The sequence below is a fragment of the Carlito syrichta genome, unplaced genomic scaffold (assembly GCF_000164805.1).
Source record: "Carlito syrichta isolate Samal-C Ts95f unplaced genomic scaffold, Tarsius_syrichta-2.0.1 Scaffold316198, whole genome shotgun sequence".
NCBI classification, from domain to species: domain Eukaryota; kingdom Metazoa; phylum Chordata; class Mammalia; order Primates; family Tarsiidae; genus Carlito; species Carlito syrichta.
Genome location: NW_007260294.1, coordinates 59,542 through 74,647, shown reverse-complemented (window position 1 = coordinate 74,647; position 15,106 = coordinate 59,542). Strand labels below are relative to the sequence as shown.

The window sequence follows — 15,106 nt, the reverse complement described above, 5'->3', positions numbered from 1 at the left end:
CACAGTCCCAGCTACTCAAGAGGCTGAATCAGTTGGATTGCTTGAGCCCAGGAATTCGGGGCTGTAGGGCACTATGATTACACCTGTGAATAGCCACTGCACTCCAGCCTGGGCAACATAGAATAAGACCCTGTCTCCAAAACAAAAGAAAACAAGGCTGGGTGTGGTGGTTCAATCCTGTAATCCCAGCACTTTGGGAAGCCGAGGTGAGAGAATTGTCTGAGCCCAGGGGCTCGAAAATAGCCTAGGCAACTTGATGAGACTTCATCTCTACAATAAACCAAAAAATTAGCTGGGTGTAGTAGCGGGCGCCTTTAGTTCCGGCTACTTATAAGACTGAGGTGGAAGGATCACCCTAGCCCCATGCTGGGGTGGCTGCGAGCGTGCCACTGCGCTCTAGCCTGGGCGACGGAGTGAGACTCCAACAAAAAAACCCCCCAAACAAACAAAAAACCCCCCAAAACTCAAAATATCTTTAGAAAAAAGCTCCAAACCATCACATCACATGCAGTTTGCTTTTAAGCTAATTTATGAAACACACTTTCCCCTGCAATAACCTAAAACTAAAACACAACAAACCCTTTAATGGCTAGATCTGTACTACTCATTCCATTATAGAAGTTTAACACCACGTATGACACTACTGTATACCACTGCTTTTAGATTTGGGATCTGGACTTGGGATTCCAGATACTTCTCCTTACCTCATCAGCAATGACAGTAAATATTTCTTGATATTCCCAATGGAGGCAATTTTATGTTTCCTGGTCTTATTTCCTAAATGTTCTTTTTCAGATTAGCCATCATTCTACCTTATTTATGTTGCGTCAAATAAGTAAAGAGAAAATGGTGAATTTTTATCACGATTTTACAGATTAGTGTTATCTAGAAACGGATAGTACAAGTAACTAATGGGAAAATTAGCTTTCCTTGCAATTCTGTCAAAGATCTGATTTTAGATATATTCAGAAAGAAGAAATAATATAAAGCAATTTAGTTTTAAAGATGCATAGGTCAATTTTTTAAAAAAGCACGCAGTTTTCAACTAAATAACACTGGGAGAAAAATTATTAAAGGACAAAGACATGCTGCCTTCGTGAACACATAATATATTCACTCTGAATCTTCTCAACAGAACTGTAATTAGGTCATGTGAAGCATTTCAATACATTGCTCAGTCCCAAGCGGGCACTAGTTCTCTCTTCTGCAAGAAGGATTAAAGTGAAGGTGCCTTTCTCTTTCTTGTTGCAAAGGTAAACTGCTTCTATTTTCAGATTAAACACAAGCCAGCAATAACCTTCAAAGCAGTCAGTACTAATAGAAAGAAAAAGAAAACTAGATATAAAAGAAACAGTGAATAATATTACCTCTTTTGTATTAGTGCATACTACTGCTACCAAAAGACCACTGAACAAATATGAAACAGCCTAACATACTAGACAAACTACTTTGAGATCAAGTATAAAATGATAGTTATCTTCAAAAACTGTTTCACAAGGGAGTTACAAAAGTATTTGTTTTTATTATTTTTTTCTACAATGAAAATAGCCTCTCCCTTCTTTGTTTACTGCCTTGACTGAATAGGTAAAATATGTTACTCACAAAAAAATAAAAATAAAAGAACAGGTACTTATTTACTCAAATGTAGTGGCAGCTGTTAAAATTTTAAAAGACATGAAAGACACTCAGGGGAGAGAAGATGTTTCCAATTCCACTTAATACCAATCTCTTATTAGCTGAACCTGAGCTTAGCCTGGGAGTGAGTGGGGAAAAAACACCCAGGGAAAGTCTTTAGAATTCTTTAACCCTTCCTTGCATGACAGTTTCCTTTCTCCTTGCTCAGCCTACTCAGCTGTTCTTGCCTGGGCATCGAGACCTACACTACCCCTATCTGTAATTTGACCTAATAGGAAGGCAGTTCCTGCACAGCAGAGTAGGAAAACCTGCTAAACAGGGTAGGTGGCTAAGACAATGTCCAGTATATGGGTTCTTGTCAGAAAAAGAAACAGGAGCCTTTCTGAGTTATAGACTGGGGGTGGTGAGAGGATGGGGAATTCTTTAGAGGCGTTTACAGCAGCATATTGCACATTTTTTATACACTCAGATATACTTCATATACTCAGATGTCTCATACAATTCTACTCCTACAGAGCCTAAACCTCTACCTAGGTCTAATGCTCACTAGTTTTTCTGATTTTTCTTTGCGACTTAAATAAATTGAACATACTTTTCCCAGTCATCACTTATCATCTTGCTTTTATTTCTTTATAGCAGTTACCACTCTCTGAAAGTATCTGTTCACTTACTTTACAACTTACTTTTTGTGAGCGTCTACTCTCCTAGGTGGAATATAAACATCAAGAGGACAGGTGCTCATCTCTGTTCCTCAATGTTACTCCCAAGCACCTAAAACAGTGTCTGGCAGAGTAGTCACTCAGAGTTTTGTTTAATCATGGGACTAAGACATGGATTTTACCTTTATAAACTAATGACTTAGAGGAAGGCTAAATAAGGTGTGGCTAAAAGTTATAGAGATAATAATACTGTACAGTGCTCAGATCATTAACCGAATAAAAAACTCAGCTAAAACAATACACTTTACCTTGAGAAAATAAATTTTAAAAAGTACCGAATTACAAGAATTAATACAATCACATAGCAGGCTGTGTAGAACTACTATAATAGGCAAAGTAATCCAAAAGTCTACCAGGGTTAAAGTAGATTATTATTCTTTTTTTCTTAAGACACAGGGTCTCACTCCATTGCCCAGGCTATAAGTACAATGGTATGGTGGTCATGGCCATTGCAGCCTTGAACTCCTAGGATCAAGAGATCCTCCCACCTCAGCCTCCCAAGTAGCTGGGACCACATGTACATGTTATGATACCTAGCAATTTCATTTTATTTTTTTAGAGACAGAGACTCGCTGTGTTGCCCAGGCTGGTCTCAAATTCCCAGCTTCAAGCGATCCATCCACCTCAGCTTCCCAGTGCTGAGATTACAGCCATCTTGCCCAGCCACATAATACATTTTAAAGAAAATATTGCTTAAAATAAATTAAGGTAAAAATACTATAACATAAAATTAACATTTTAAAGTATACAATTTAGGGGCATCTAGTATATTTACAATGTTGCTCAATCACTACTTCTATCTAGTTACAAAATGTTTTCATCACTCCAAAAAAAACAAAAAAAACAAAGAACAAACCCCATACACATTAACCAGTCACTCTTTATTCTTCCCTCTCTCCAGTCCTTGGCGACCACCAATGTGCTTTTTGTCTCTTTGGATTTATCTATTCAGGATCATTCATATAAATGGAATCATTCAAATTGTGGCCTTTTACTTAGCATGTTTCAGGGGTTAATCCACATTATAGCATGTATTAGTACTTCACTTGTTTTTATGACTGAGTAATATTCTATTGTGTGTATATATTTCCTCTTGTTTATTTATCAGTTGATAAACTCTTGGGTTGTTTATTTTTATATTTTGGCTATTATAAATATTGCTGCTGTAAACATCTATGCAAAACTATTTGACAGAAAGTATTGCTCTTTATATTATAAAAATAGCAGACAAAAACAAATCCAACATGGATTCAAAACAAAACTAGAAGAAACATAGGGGTATATGATTATAATATTAGCGTGCCACAAATTCAGAAGATATAAAGAAAAAAAATTTATGTTAAAACCTTTATGTTAAAAACTTAGGATCTGGAAAAATACACAAAGTTGTCTTAGAAAGTGTTAAGAAAACACAAACAATCCATAGAAAATGAGCAAATGAACAGACAATTTACAGAATAATCAAATAAATAAATCAAAACAAGGTACCACTTATTTGTCTAAATTGGCTAATAATATTGGAAACTGATAATAGACAATGCTAGCAAGAATGTGGGAGAAAGGATTCTCTAGTAAGTTACTGGAACAAAAGTAAATTAATATAATCTTCTGGCATACTTTAGTAGCATCTGCTAAAGTTTAAAAACTTATGATCCATCAAATCAACTTCTATAAGTATATAGTAACTATACTTTTAAAATGAGTATATAAATGCAATCATAATGGTGATGATGTAATAATGATTATAGCAGCACTTAGCTAACACTTGAAATGAGCCAGACATTGTTCTAAGCATATACATCTATTAATTTCCTTAATGATCACTATAACCCTATGAGCTAGCAACTACTATCTCCATTTTAAGTAAAGACTGAGGTAGGAAATTTAAGTAGCCTGTTCAAGGTCACACAGTAAGTCAGTCCTCAGGCTAAGATATGAACCCAGTCAGTCTGGTTCTAGAATCCATTTTGTTAACTACAATAATAACACAAATTGTGTGTGTGTGTGTGTGTGTGTGTGTGTGTGTGTGTACGCGCGCATAAAGCAGACAAATAATTATTCACTGAAGCCTTGTTTTTAAAGGTAAAAATATCTACATTACTTACATGTTCATCAGTACGTAAATGGTTAAAATATATAGATTATATGGTCTGACGTGGGAGAGATGGTTATGACATACTGTTAAGTTGAAAAAATATTTTGGAAGAACTCAATGCATGATATGATCTTACTTTTGCATTAAAAACTCAATATGCATATGTGTTTGCTTAAGTCTGATAGTACATATAAGAAACTATTACCACTGGGGGATACCATCAGAAAGAAGACTTTAAAAAATATTTTTAGCAATAAATCTTCATTACATATTTAGGAAATGCATGAAAATAAAAAATATAATAATAGTAAAGGAAATTACCCACAACCACAGTGATCATTTTGGTATACTTCAATCTTTTTCCTAAATATGTTTTTTCAATAGAATTAGTATCAAACTGTTGTATAACTTCTAAAAACCTAACATAAGCCAGGCTCGGTGGCACAGCCCGTAATCCCGTGCCTTTGGGAGGCTGAGGTGAGTGGATTGCCTGAGCCCGCGGGTTCGAGACCCGCCTGGGCAGTAAGACCTCAATTTATCTCTACAATAAATTTATCTCTACAATAAATAAAAAAATCAGCTGGGCGTGGTAGCGCATGCCTGTAATTCCGGCTACTTGGAAGGCTGAGGCGAAGGATTGCTGGAGCCCAGCCAGAGCCCAGCAGGTGGAGGCTGCGGTGGCCGGGAGCGAGTGAGACTCCAACTCAAAAAAAAAACAAAAACAAAAAAAACAAAACCTAACATAATAATGTACCGTATTTATACTAAGTTCATTTAGATCTTAAATATATATATTTTTCTTTTAAGTCAGAGTCTCATTCTGTCATCCAGGCTGGAGTGCAATGGCATGCTCATGGCTACCACAGCCTCGACCTGGTAGGCTCAGGCGAGCCTTTTGGTTCAGTCAAAGAAGTCTAGCTGGACCCAATTATGCTTGGCTAATTTTTAAAAAATTTATTACAGAGATGAAGTCTCACCAAGTTGCCCAGGCTGGTCTTGAATCCCTGGACTCAGGCAATCCTCTTGCCTCTGCTTCCCAAAATGCTGGGATTGCAGGCATGAATCACCATGCCTGGCTATATCTTAAATCTGACTGATAATAACTACTATTTTCTGATTTAATTAAATTAAAATAGTATCCTAGAGAAAATACTAAATAGTTGTAATGGCTTTCGACTTAATCACATCAACATTTTTTCTGGAATATTATTGTCCAAATATTGTCTTTTGACTAAATAACTATATTAATTATTATATTAACAACTTGACTCAAATCATGGGTTGCCAAAAAGTAGGGCAAACAAAAGATACTGGACTTTAAGTTAGAAGGACCAAGTTCAGCTCACTTTGATTTTGGCAAGCTATTCAACTATATTCTGGTTTATTTTTCTGATCAAAAAAAAGAAGGAGTGGGGGCACAACCGTCATTCAAGGTTCCTGTGTGAAAGGACTAGCAAATGCTTAGGACATAGGCCCTCTCTATCTGTGTACAAAATCTGAATAAGCATGCCTATTAAATAAGCCAACTAGAGAAACACAAAAGATAAAAAAATGTAAATATTAACTCCAATAAACTCAGTTCTTTTGGCCATATGTAGAGTATAAAAACCAAAAATTTGTTGGAAATTCATGGGAAAAATAAAACAATATGGTTAAATGATTATTTTTCCAAATATGTACAAAGTAATAGTTATTTAACTCCTTTTAGAATCACATCAGCACTGAACACTGAGGAATCAGGATAATTTGGGGAAGAAAAGGTTTGTGTTATAATTTCCATAAGAAATATCTTTGTGCAAGTGGTGTCTTAGATATTGAAAATACTCGCTGAATAAAGCAAATATGGTTCTCGCCTTCATGGAGTTGACAGTCTAATAGGAAATAAAGGCAATAAACAAGTAAACAAATACATATACAAAATAATTATAATATGTGATAGGTCCTATGAAGAGTAATCAGGGGCATACAAAGTTTCAGATAGACAGCAAGATTAGGTTTTGAGATCTATTACACAGCAGTGTGACTGGAGTCAATAATAATGTGTTGTATATTTCAAAATAACTAATAGAGTAATTTCAAATGTCTCATAAAAATGATAGGTAAGTTAAGTGATGGATATGTTAAGCAGTTTGATTTAATCATTCCATACTGCATGCATATATTAAAACACAACACTGTAACCCATAAATATATACAATTATAATTTGGTGATAAAAATAATATTAATAAAGAAGATAGAATTTTTAAGATAAAATGAAAACAGCATGTGGTAAAGAATAATGGTAAATGAGGTGACCTCTTTTAGAAAGAATGGTCCAAGACTATCAGTGAGTCAGCCAGAAAAATAATTGGAGAAGATTTCAGACATAGGAAAGCAAGAGTGAATATCTTGGTGTAGTCTAGGTATTATAATTACAGTAAAGTGTGCTGGGGGAAAAAAGGTTTGAGATGATGTTGGACAGGCAGGTAGTGGTCAGATCACAGAAGGGATTACATCTGAGCAAATGGCTCAGATTTTATTCTAAGAACAACAAAATCACTAAATGATTTAAGTGATATGATGTAACTTAAGTTTTAAAATGTTACTCTGGCTCCTGTGTACAAAATGGATTCTAAAGGGACAAGAACAGAAGGAAAGAGACTAGCAAGAAAACTATCACAGTACTTCAAATAAGAAGTGAGGGTGGTGAGGGCCTAGGGAGATAGTGGCAAAAATTGGGAATAAAAAAATCTGTAATATTTTGGGGGCAAAACTGACAAGACTCTCTGATTGTCTGGAAATGATGGCTAAGGAGATGTGCGGAATCAAGAATTCTCCCCACATTTATCTTGAGTAACTCAGAGGACGGAGGTAATGTTTGCTGAGACAGGGAAGACTTAAAGGAAAACCAGAAGAGAATGTTGTCTCTGAAAAAAAAAGAAGAGTGTTTCACTAAGAATGGAGTGGTCAGCTGGGTCAAGTGCTGGAATTCAAGTAAGATGAGGAGCAAAAATACCTATTAAATTTGGCAACATGTGACTCCATGACAGATGCAGCTTCATCACAGCATAAAAGAAGAAAGTCATACTGCAGAAGAGTGAATGGAAGGTGAGGAAAAGGATACGTTTGGGCAACTCTTCAGTTTTGTTTCTCATATGAGGTACAAAGATCAGAGATATGAGGCTACACCTAAAGGGGGGGCAGAGACAAGACTGGGGAAGGGTAGTCAAATAGTTGTTTTTTAAGATGGGAGTTACTGAAGCATGCTTGTTGTTAAGATTAATCCAGAAGAGAAGGAGAGACTGAACAGAAGGACTGGAGTCTTGCAGTAGGAGTGACTAGGATTCATATTGCACATCATCATCTTTATTTATATGTAAGAAATATACTCACAAATGTCAGAGAAAAGACCTGCAGCCCCAGGTTTTCTAGATGCATTTTAAAACTATATGGCTATGGAGAAACAGAATATTTAAACTGAGGTTTAAAGATGAAAATCATAACATTTAATACAAAAATCTAAAATTATAAAATGTAACTCTTTTATTAAAAGAAAAACTGACCTCTCGTTTGTCTAATGCAGCATATTCAGCTTCTATTTCTTCAGCTTCGGGATCCCGTGAGAATACCATTTGAGATTCCAGATTGAGGGCCAAATCTTTGTGGTGTTGCTTTTCAGCACAATCACAAGGGGTATCTTTATTTTCATTCTCAGCAAACAAGTCTCCTCCATGTTTTACTAAAAGCTAAAAAAGTTTTTTTCAAAATCTTGCAACCACAGATTCAAATGACAAGTTATTTCATGCTACCTATTTTTAAAACATTAAAAATATAATAAAATTAGCATAACAAAAATGCAACAGTATGTACAATATGTATTTGAAATGATAATTAAAGTATTTAGATACTAGTGGTTTGTAATTTTAAGATTAGTAATTCTTGTTTTTCAGTAATAAAATGAGTTACTCTGGGTTAAAAATAACAATAAAAACAATAATCCAAAAAAACCAAGTTCTTAAAGTTCAAAAAGAAATTCTTAGGCATTTTGTTAAGTCTAAAAAGTTATACTTAAAGATAGCAAGTGTTTATAGTTATTCAATGTTTTAAATTTAAAAATCTGTATAATATCTATAATTCTTTCTTAAACAAGAAGAATACTGTTGATACTGTTACTTTAACCACTAATGTCTGGATGTCCTGACATGGCAGACAAAACTCTTCACTTGTATCATTCATTACCCAGTGAAACACTGAAATAAAATTAGGATGAGCAAGTCCCTGTGGCAAAGCTGTTTTTCACATTCCTCAAAATAAGTAATGAAAATAACTACTAATAATCATGTTGAAAAAATAACTATTCAACTATCTTTGGCCCAAAGAAATTCCATCTTTAAAAACACATGGAATAATGACTTGTTCAGTAATGAGGTTTCTACTGGTTTTGCAAAAGTTAAATATGCTTTTACTAAGGGCTGTTGGTTCAAGTTTCCCTACCATGTCTGCTGGGACATTAGTAAAGGCATGAATGCCATGAGAGCTGTATCTAGGACAACCCTAAAGGACAGCCTGATAATGAGTCACAAAGATTCTTTACAGGACTCAGTCATACTCAATATACACACACACACACACACACACACACACACACACCCACATCCTCACTGCCTAGGCTCAAGCGATCCTCCCACCTCAGCCACCCGAGTAGTTGGGACTATACATACGTGCCACCATACCCTAATTAAAAAAGTTTTTTTGGAGAAACAAGATCTTGCTATGTTGCCTAGGCTAATCTTGAACTCCTGGGCTCGAGCAATCTCCTTGCCTCAGTCTCCCAAAATGCTGAAATTAAAGATGTAAGCCACCACGTCCAGCCTATACTCATAATAACAATCACCATTTGTTGTTTTCTACACACTTTACATACATGTTCTTATTTAATATTAACAACCTTGCATGACAGGAGAATTATTACATCTCAGAAAAGTTAAGTAACTTGACTAAAGTTACCCAGTTAGAAAGCAGTAGAACTGGAATTAGACATAGATCTGACCAAGTTTTTAAACCTGGATATTGAACTGACTCACAGTATATAGAGGTTGATCACACAAACTAAGGAAGTCAAATGCTTCCTGGGTCCCTCTTGAATTTCTGCCTAGGCTCTTATTTATGATCTAAGTGTGAATATTTTTTAGGGGTTTTTACTTTGAGTATGGGTTAATCAAAATGGTAGCTTCATTTCCTTTCAAATTCTCTCTCCTCCCTCACTCCCCAAACATACCTTCCTATAAACTCCTTTGGAATGGAAATCCCTATATTCCTACCAAGAGTTCTGACAAAAGAAAGGGCTTAACTTCAATATCAGATCTGGAATTCAGGGACTAACTTGACAAGTCTACTGGATTTGACTTCAGCTTCTTGTTCTAGCCAAGGGTTTGCCTCAGAGCTAAGGCTGTTTAAACATTTTTTTAAAAAGTTGTTAAAACAAGCACACAAACCAATCCAGAAAATGAAACACAGACTTGTGGCCACATAGTTTAAAATATTTATTATTGGCTGGGTTCAGTGGCTCAGCCTGTAATTCCAGCACTTTGGGAGGCCGAGGCGTGAGAACTGCATCTGCCTGGGGGTTCAAGACCAGCCTGGGCAATTTGGTGAGATCTCGCCTCTAAATAAATCACAAAAGACCCCAAAAAACAACAACAACAAAAAACTAGCTGGGCATGGTAACGGGTATCTGTAGTTTCAGCTACTTGGAAGGCTAGGCGGAATGATTGCCTAAGCCCAGCAGGTTGAGGCTGAGGTGGCTGTGAGCATGTCACTGCACTCCAGCCTGAGTGACAAGAGTGAGACTACCAACTCAAAAAAAAAAATTACTATCTGGCCCTTTACAGAAAACGTTTGCTGAGGTTAACTCTAAGTAGCCAGTGAGGCAGCAACTTCTAGAGTCTGAGGGCAGAGTCTCATCAGCTGCTGTTTAATACCTACAACATTTTCAGTCCGAGAGTGGTTTGGGGACCAGTAGTATCACCTGGAAGTTTGTTGGTAGAATCTCACCCCTGCCACCCCAGAGCCCCTTCTACCTCAGACTCAGAATCGAATTCTGGTCTCCAGGAGACTCCTATATGTCGTTTGAGAGGACCCTAAAGTGCAACCAGTATGGCCATGGAAATGAAAATACTCCTGTTACCTAATCTATTCAATCCTGGGACTTACAGTAAGTCCACAGACTTATCATACCTATAGCAAGATCTATTACTATTTGTATCCTCTTTGCTTCGCAGGTTATCCAACACCTTAATACAAAATAAGCTATTTGCTTCTGCTAAAGAATTGACTTTATTCTGAAGTTCTCTATTGCAGAAAGTGCTTTTTTTCTTTTTCTTTTTTTTTGAGTTGGAGTCTCACTCTGTCATCCAGGTTGAGGTGCAGTGGCAAGCTCATAGCCACCGCAGCCTCGACCTGCTGGGCTCAGACAATCCTTCTGCCTCAGCCTTCCAAGTAGCTGGAACCACAGGCATGTGCCACCATGCCCAGTTAATTTTTTTTTTTTTGACTTATTGTAGACTAGAGGTCTCACTATGTTGCTCAGGCTGGTCTGGAACCCCTGAGTTTAGGCAATCCTTTCGCCTCCACCTCCCAAAGTGCTGGAATTACAAGAAAATGATTTCTAAGATGCACACTGAGACAGCTTTCAAAGTCATAATTTGGTTTACTTTCACAACAGAGATTACCATATAAGGGACACTAAGTATTAGGAAACAAGACAAATCATCTTTAACTTCATGTTTAATATTCCTTAACAAAAGCAAAGCCATCAAAGTTTAAGAAGTTGTGCCCTAACAAAATTCTGGTAAGGTGAACTTTATTCAAAGAAGTGCAAATGCCATTTATAAAAATATGTGCGTGGAGAAGGGATGTGTGAGAAGTATCACTGTTGAGGGTCACTGCTCCCCATTATTAGAACTTGGGTGATACTGGTAATCTAATGCGTTGAAGGGACCACGAAAGACCTGTGTCACACTGCTGCAACTAGGCACTTCTAGAGAAACTAATAGTCAGTGATGAAATAGAGGGTCCCTATTTGTAGCATTTATCTTGGAAATGAAATCCACCTGTATGCTACATAGAAACATACAACTAGAAGCTAGTATAGAAGGCAAAGAAGTTAGTGAACAGAATACTGCCTACCACCAGAAGGAAACGTGTAAGTGAAAGGTGGATTAGGTGGAGATACCTATAAAATTGTTGCTGCATAAAGTCAGGTGTTTTATCCTAACACAAAGGTACATATGGTTCTGAAGAAGTACTTTTAAAATGCGCCAAAGCATCCCAACTAAGTGTCATTTCCTCACTCTCAAATTAACTAATGAGGACTGAAGAAGAGGACTAAATATTTTATTCATATATGGTTTTAACCTACCTTGAACACTTGGTACCTAAAATGTTCTACCTTAAAAAAAAGAAACATCAAATTATCACTATCTCAACACACCTGTTCTTCTAATCTGCCTTTCTCTCTGTTCACAATTCTAGAGGAAGAGGTGTAGGGGTTTAAAGGTGGGTAAACCCTAGTATTCAAGACAAATTCCACTCCACCTCTTTGATCACAATCCAAATGGCTGGTGGCTCTGGGCAAGTCATTAACTGCTTTAAGTCTCAGTTTATGCAAGTCTGTCTGTAAGTTGAGGGCTTAAATTATTTTGAGAAAAGGTACAAAACAGGATGACTCCCAATATCTGTTTTAGTCCTAAAACTACCATCTCATCCTCTGTTGCCTGTGTGACTCTGTGCTCCCTTACTCTCTTGTCTCCTGTGTCTTCACTGAGATGTCTACCAGTTCCTGGCACAGGGGTCCTTTATCATAACTGAATTCTGCTCTTCTTTCTTTCTTTCTTTTTTGAGTTGGAGTCTCACTCTGTTGCCCAGACTGGAGTGCAGTGGCCGCTCCCGACCACCGCAGCCTCCACCTGCTGGGCTCTGGCAATCTTTCCGCCTCAGCCTTTCAAGTAGCCGGAATTACAGGCGCCCGCTACCACGCCCGGCTAATTTTTTGATTTATTGTAGAGATGAGGTCTCGCCTGCCCAGGCAGGTCTCTAACCCGCAGGCTCAGGCAATCCACTCACGTCAGCCTCCCAAAGGCACGGGATTACAGGCTGAGCCACTGAGCCTGGCTTCTGCTCTTCTTTCTAATAACTTGCTTTCTTTGACAGCAAGTCAAATTATTCGTTTCTCAAATTATTCATATGCATTATCCATTTTCTCAGCAAATGACTCAATTACCCCTGGCAATCTGACTGTTAACCCGATCATTTTACTGAAACAATAGTCCAGAAAGTCATTAACAATCTTTTTGTTTTGCTCAAAACATTAATTTTTGTTATATCTTTAAAGTTATTTCCTATGAGCAATTCCAAAGGATTTCCTTAAAATAACTTAAACGCACTGAAGGTTACTAAACAGGAATGGACATCACACAGTCCCCTTGCTGCGGCTCGTTCCTAGTGTGACCAACGGAAGTGGTCTGGAAACGGCCCTCACAACAATACGACCTCAGTGAGGGAGCTGCAGTCCGTCAGCTACAGAGGCTACTGTGCTCGTGACCTTTGCAGGTGTCTGGGAGGAGAGGTCCGGGTGCCCAGGTCTGCTGCAGATCTGGGCCCCTGGGCCGCGCCCACGGACTAGAGGCTGCTCTGGCTACCTCGCTGACTGCGCGCATGGACCGACGCTGCTCTGAACCACACGCGGGTGTCTGAACCGGGTGGCCGTGATATCCGCTTCTCTTTTTCGGGCTGCTTCTCCTTTTCCCTGCTGCTCTCTTGCAGGCGTGCTGATCCGCCGTCACAGTAGCTGGAATCGGAGCCAGATCTGACAGCGTGGTCGCCTAACCTCCTTCGCCCCAAGAACCAGGGCTACAAGGGCTGCCTGGACCTCACACTGGGCCTTGTGCTTCCTGCGTGGCGGAGTCAGGCAGGCCAGGGTGGGTGCTGGGAGCAGTGGCAATACAGGCAGGCGAGGTTACAGCCTCCAGATCCTGACTCTGTGCCTAATAGTAGCTCTCAACTCCCATTTCCCTGCCTTTCTCAGTCCTCCACTCCCTTTACCTTTCAAAAGCACATGACCGACTTCCTCCTCTTCTTGAAATTTTTCTCTTGGCCTCCTGGACATTGTATCATCTTGGTTCTCTTACTTCTCTACTTTTTTGTGTTTCTTTCATAGGTCCCACTTCTTGTTCTCACCCTCTTTAAAAATAGGTATTCTCTAAATGGATGCTGTGATGGTAATTCTGTAACCTAAAATCTTTTCTTTGGATCTTTTACCTATACATTATCTTGCTTTTAGTTGCCAACACTATGTCGATGATGCTTAATTCTTAATCTATATTCTTTATTTCTAATATTTAGTTCTAATTTTCAATAGCCTACCTATCATTTTATGTGGATAATCTAAGAACCCAATCCCCATCCTTTTACATGAAAACTCAATGTATTCTCCCTTCCTTCTAACCAATTCCTCTACTTCATCTTACTTTTCAAATGTGTCAACTGTTAGCACTCAGGTTCAAAACCATGTTCACTTAAAAATAAAGTTAAATAATTTTACTCTAATTATAGACGTGATAGGTTATTATAAAAATGTGGAGAAATCAAAGACAAAATTATATCATCCAAAAATAGTTCACTATTATCAACATTAACATTACAAAGCCTCCATCATTTTCAACCTTTCTCTACCTTGCTTTCTTAACTGACCTAGTCACCAAATGCTACCAGTTCTTCACAATGTCCCTTGTATCTGTTTCATTCTTTCCATCTCCAATACTGCCACAAATCCAGACCCTCTATTAGTTCACGTGAGAATTAGTGTAACAATCTTCTAACTCCTGTCAATTAGTTTAGTATATTGGTTCTCATTCTTGGCTGTACACTGAAATCATCTGGAGAACTTAAAAATACCAATGTTTGGGGTTCCTCTTCAGAAATTTAAATTTTATTGGTCTGAGGTTTCTGTGAAGACATGCTCAGAACGACTACCCCAGCATAAAGATTTACAAACTGCCTAAGAATCATCTGGATAGTTTGATGGTCACATTAGGTGGATCTGGAGTGAGGACTATATATATATTTTTCCTCTTGTAATCTTGTTTATTTCTTTTTCTTTTAAAAAATTTTTTATTTTAAATATGTGGGATACAATTCGGGGTTAGGTATACAAATGTTCACTATGCAGGTACCCTTGTTGATGAGGTATGCCCCCTCCTCCCCTGACAGTTTGCCACTACTGCTAGTCCCTTTCTTATAGTATTATGATAGTTGTTCAAGGTTCACTTATGAGTGAGAACATGTGATACTTGGTGACTATATGCTTTTTACAAGTGATTCCAATTCAGGTGATCCACATATTATGTTCTAAGCTATGGCTTCTTGAGCTTTAAATATTAATTCCCTTGGGATTTTGTTAAACTATAGATTCAGACTGAGTTGGTCTTGGATGACTAATTAAAGAGCCTGGGATTCTACATTTCCAACAAGTTTCCAAGCGACTGATGCCAACGCCAGCCTAAGGACCATTCTTTGAGAAGCAAGGCTTTAAGAAACACTGCTGCTGGGCTTGGTGGCTCAGCCTGTAATCCCGCGCCTTTGGGCGGCTGAGGTGAGTGGATTGCCTGAGCCCGCGGG

General features: G+C 37.9%; 1 protein-coding gene across 2 annotated transcripts in view; it reads right to left on the bottom strand.

Moving 5' to 3' along the window:
• The window catches only part of ANKIB1 (ankyrin repeat and IBR domain containing 1), a 112,094-nt gene that overhangs the window by 78,438 nt on the left and 18,550 nt on the right, over positions 1-15,106 (bottom strand). For both annotated transcript variants that reach the window (XM_008073838.1, XM_008073839.2), the window contains exon 3: positions 7,993-8,175. In XM_008073838.1, coding sequence (XP_008072029.1) covers positions 7,993-8,175 — 183 coding nt within the window. The remainder of the gene's footprint in view (positions 1-7,992; positions 8,176-15,106) is intronic.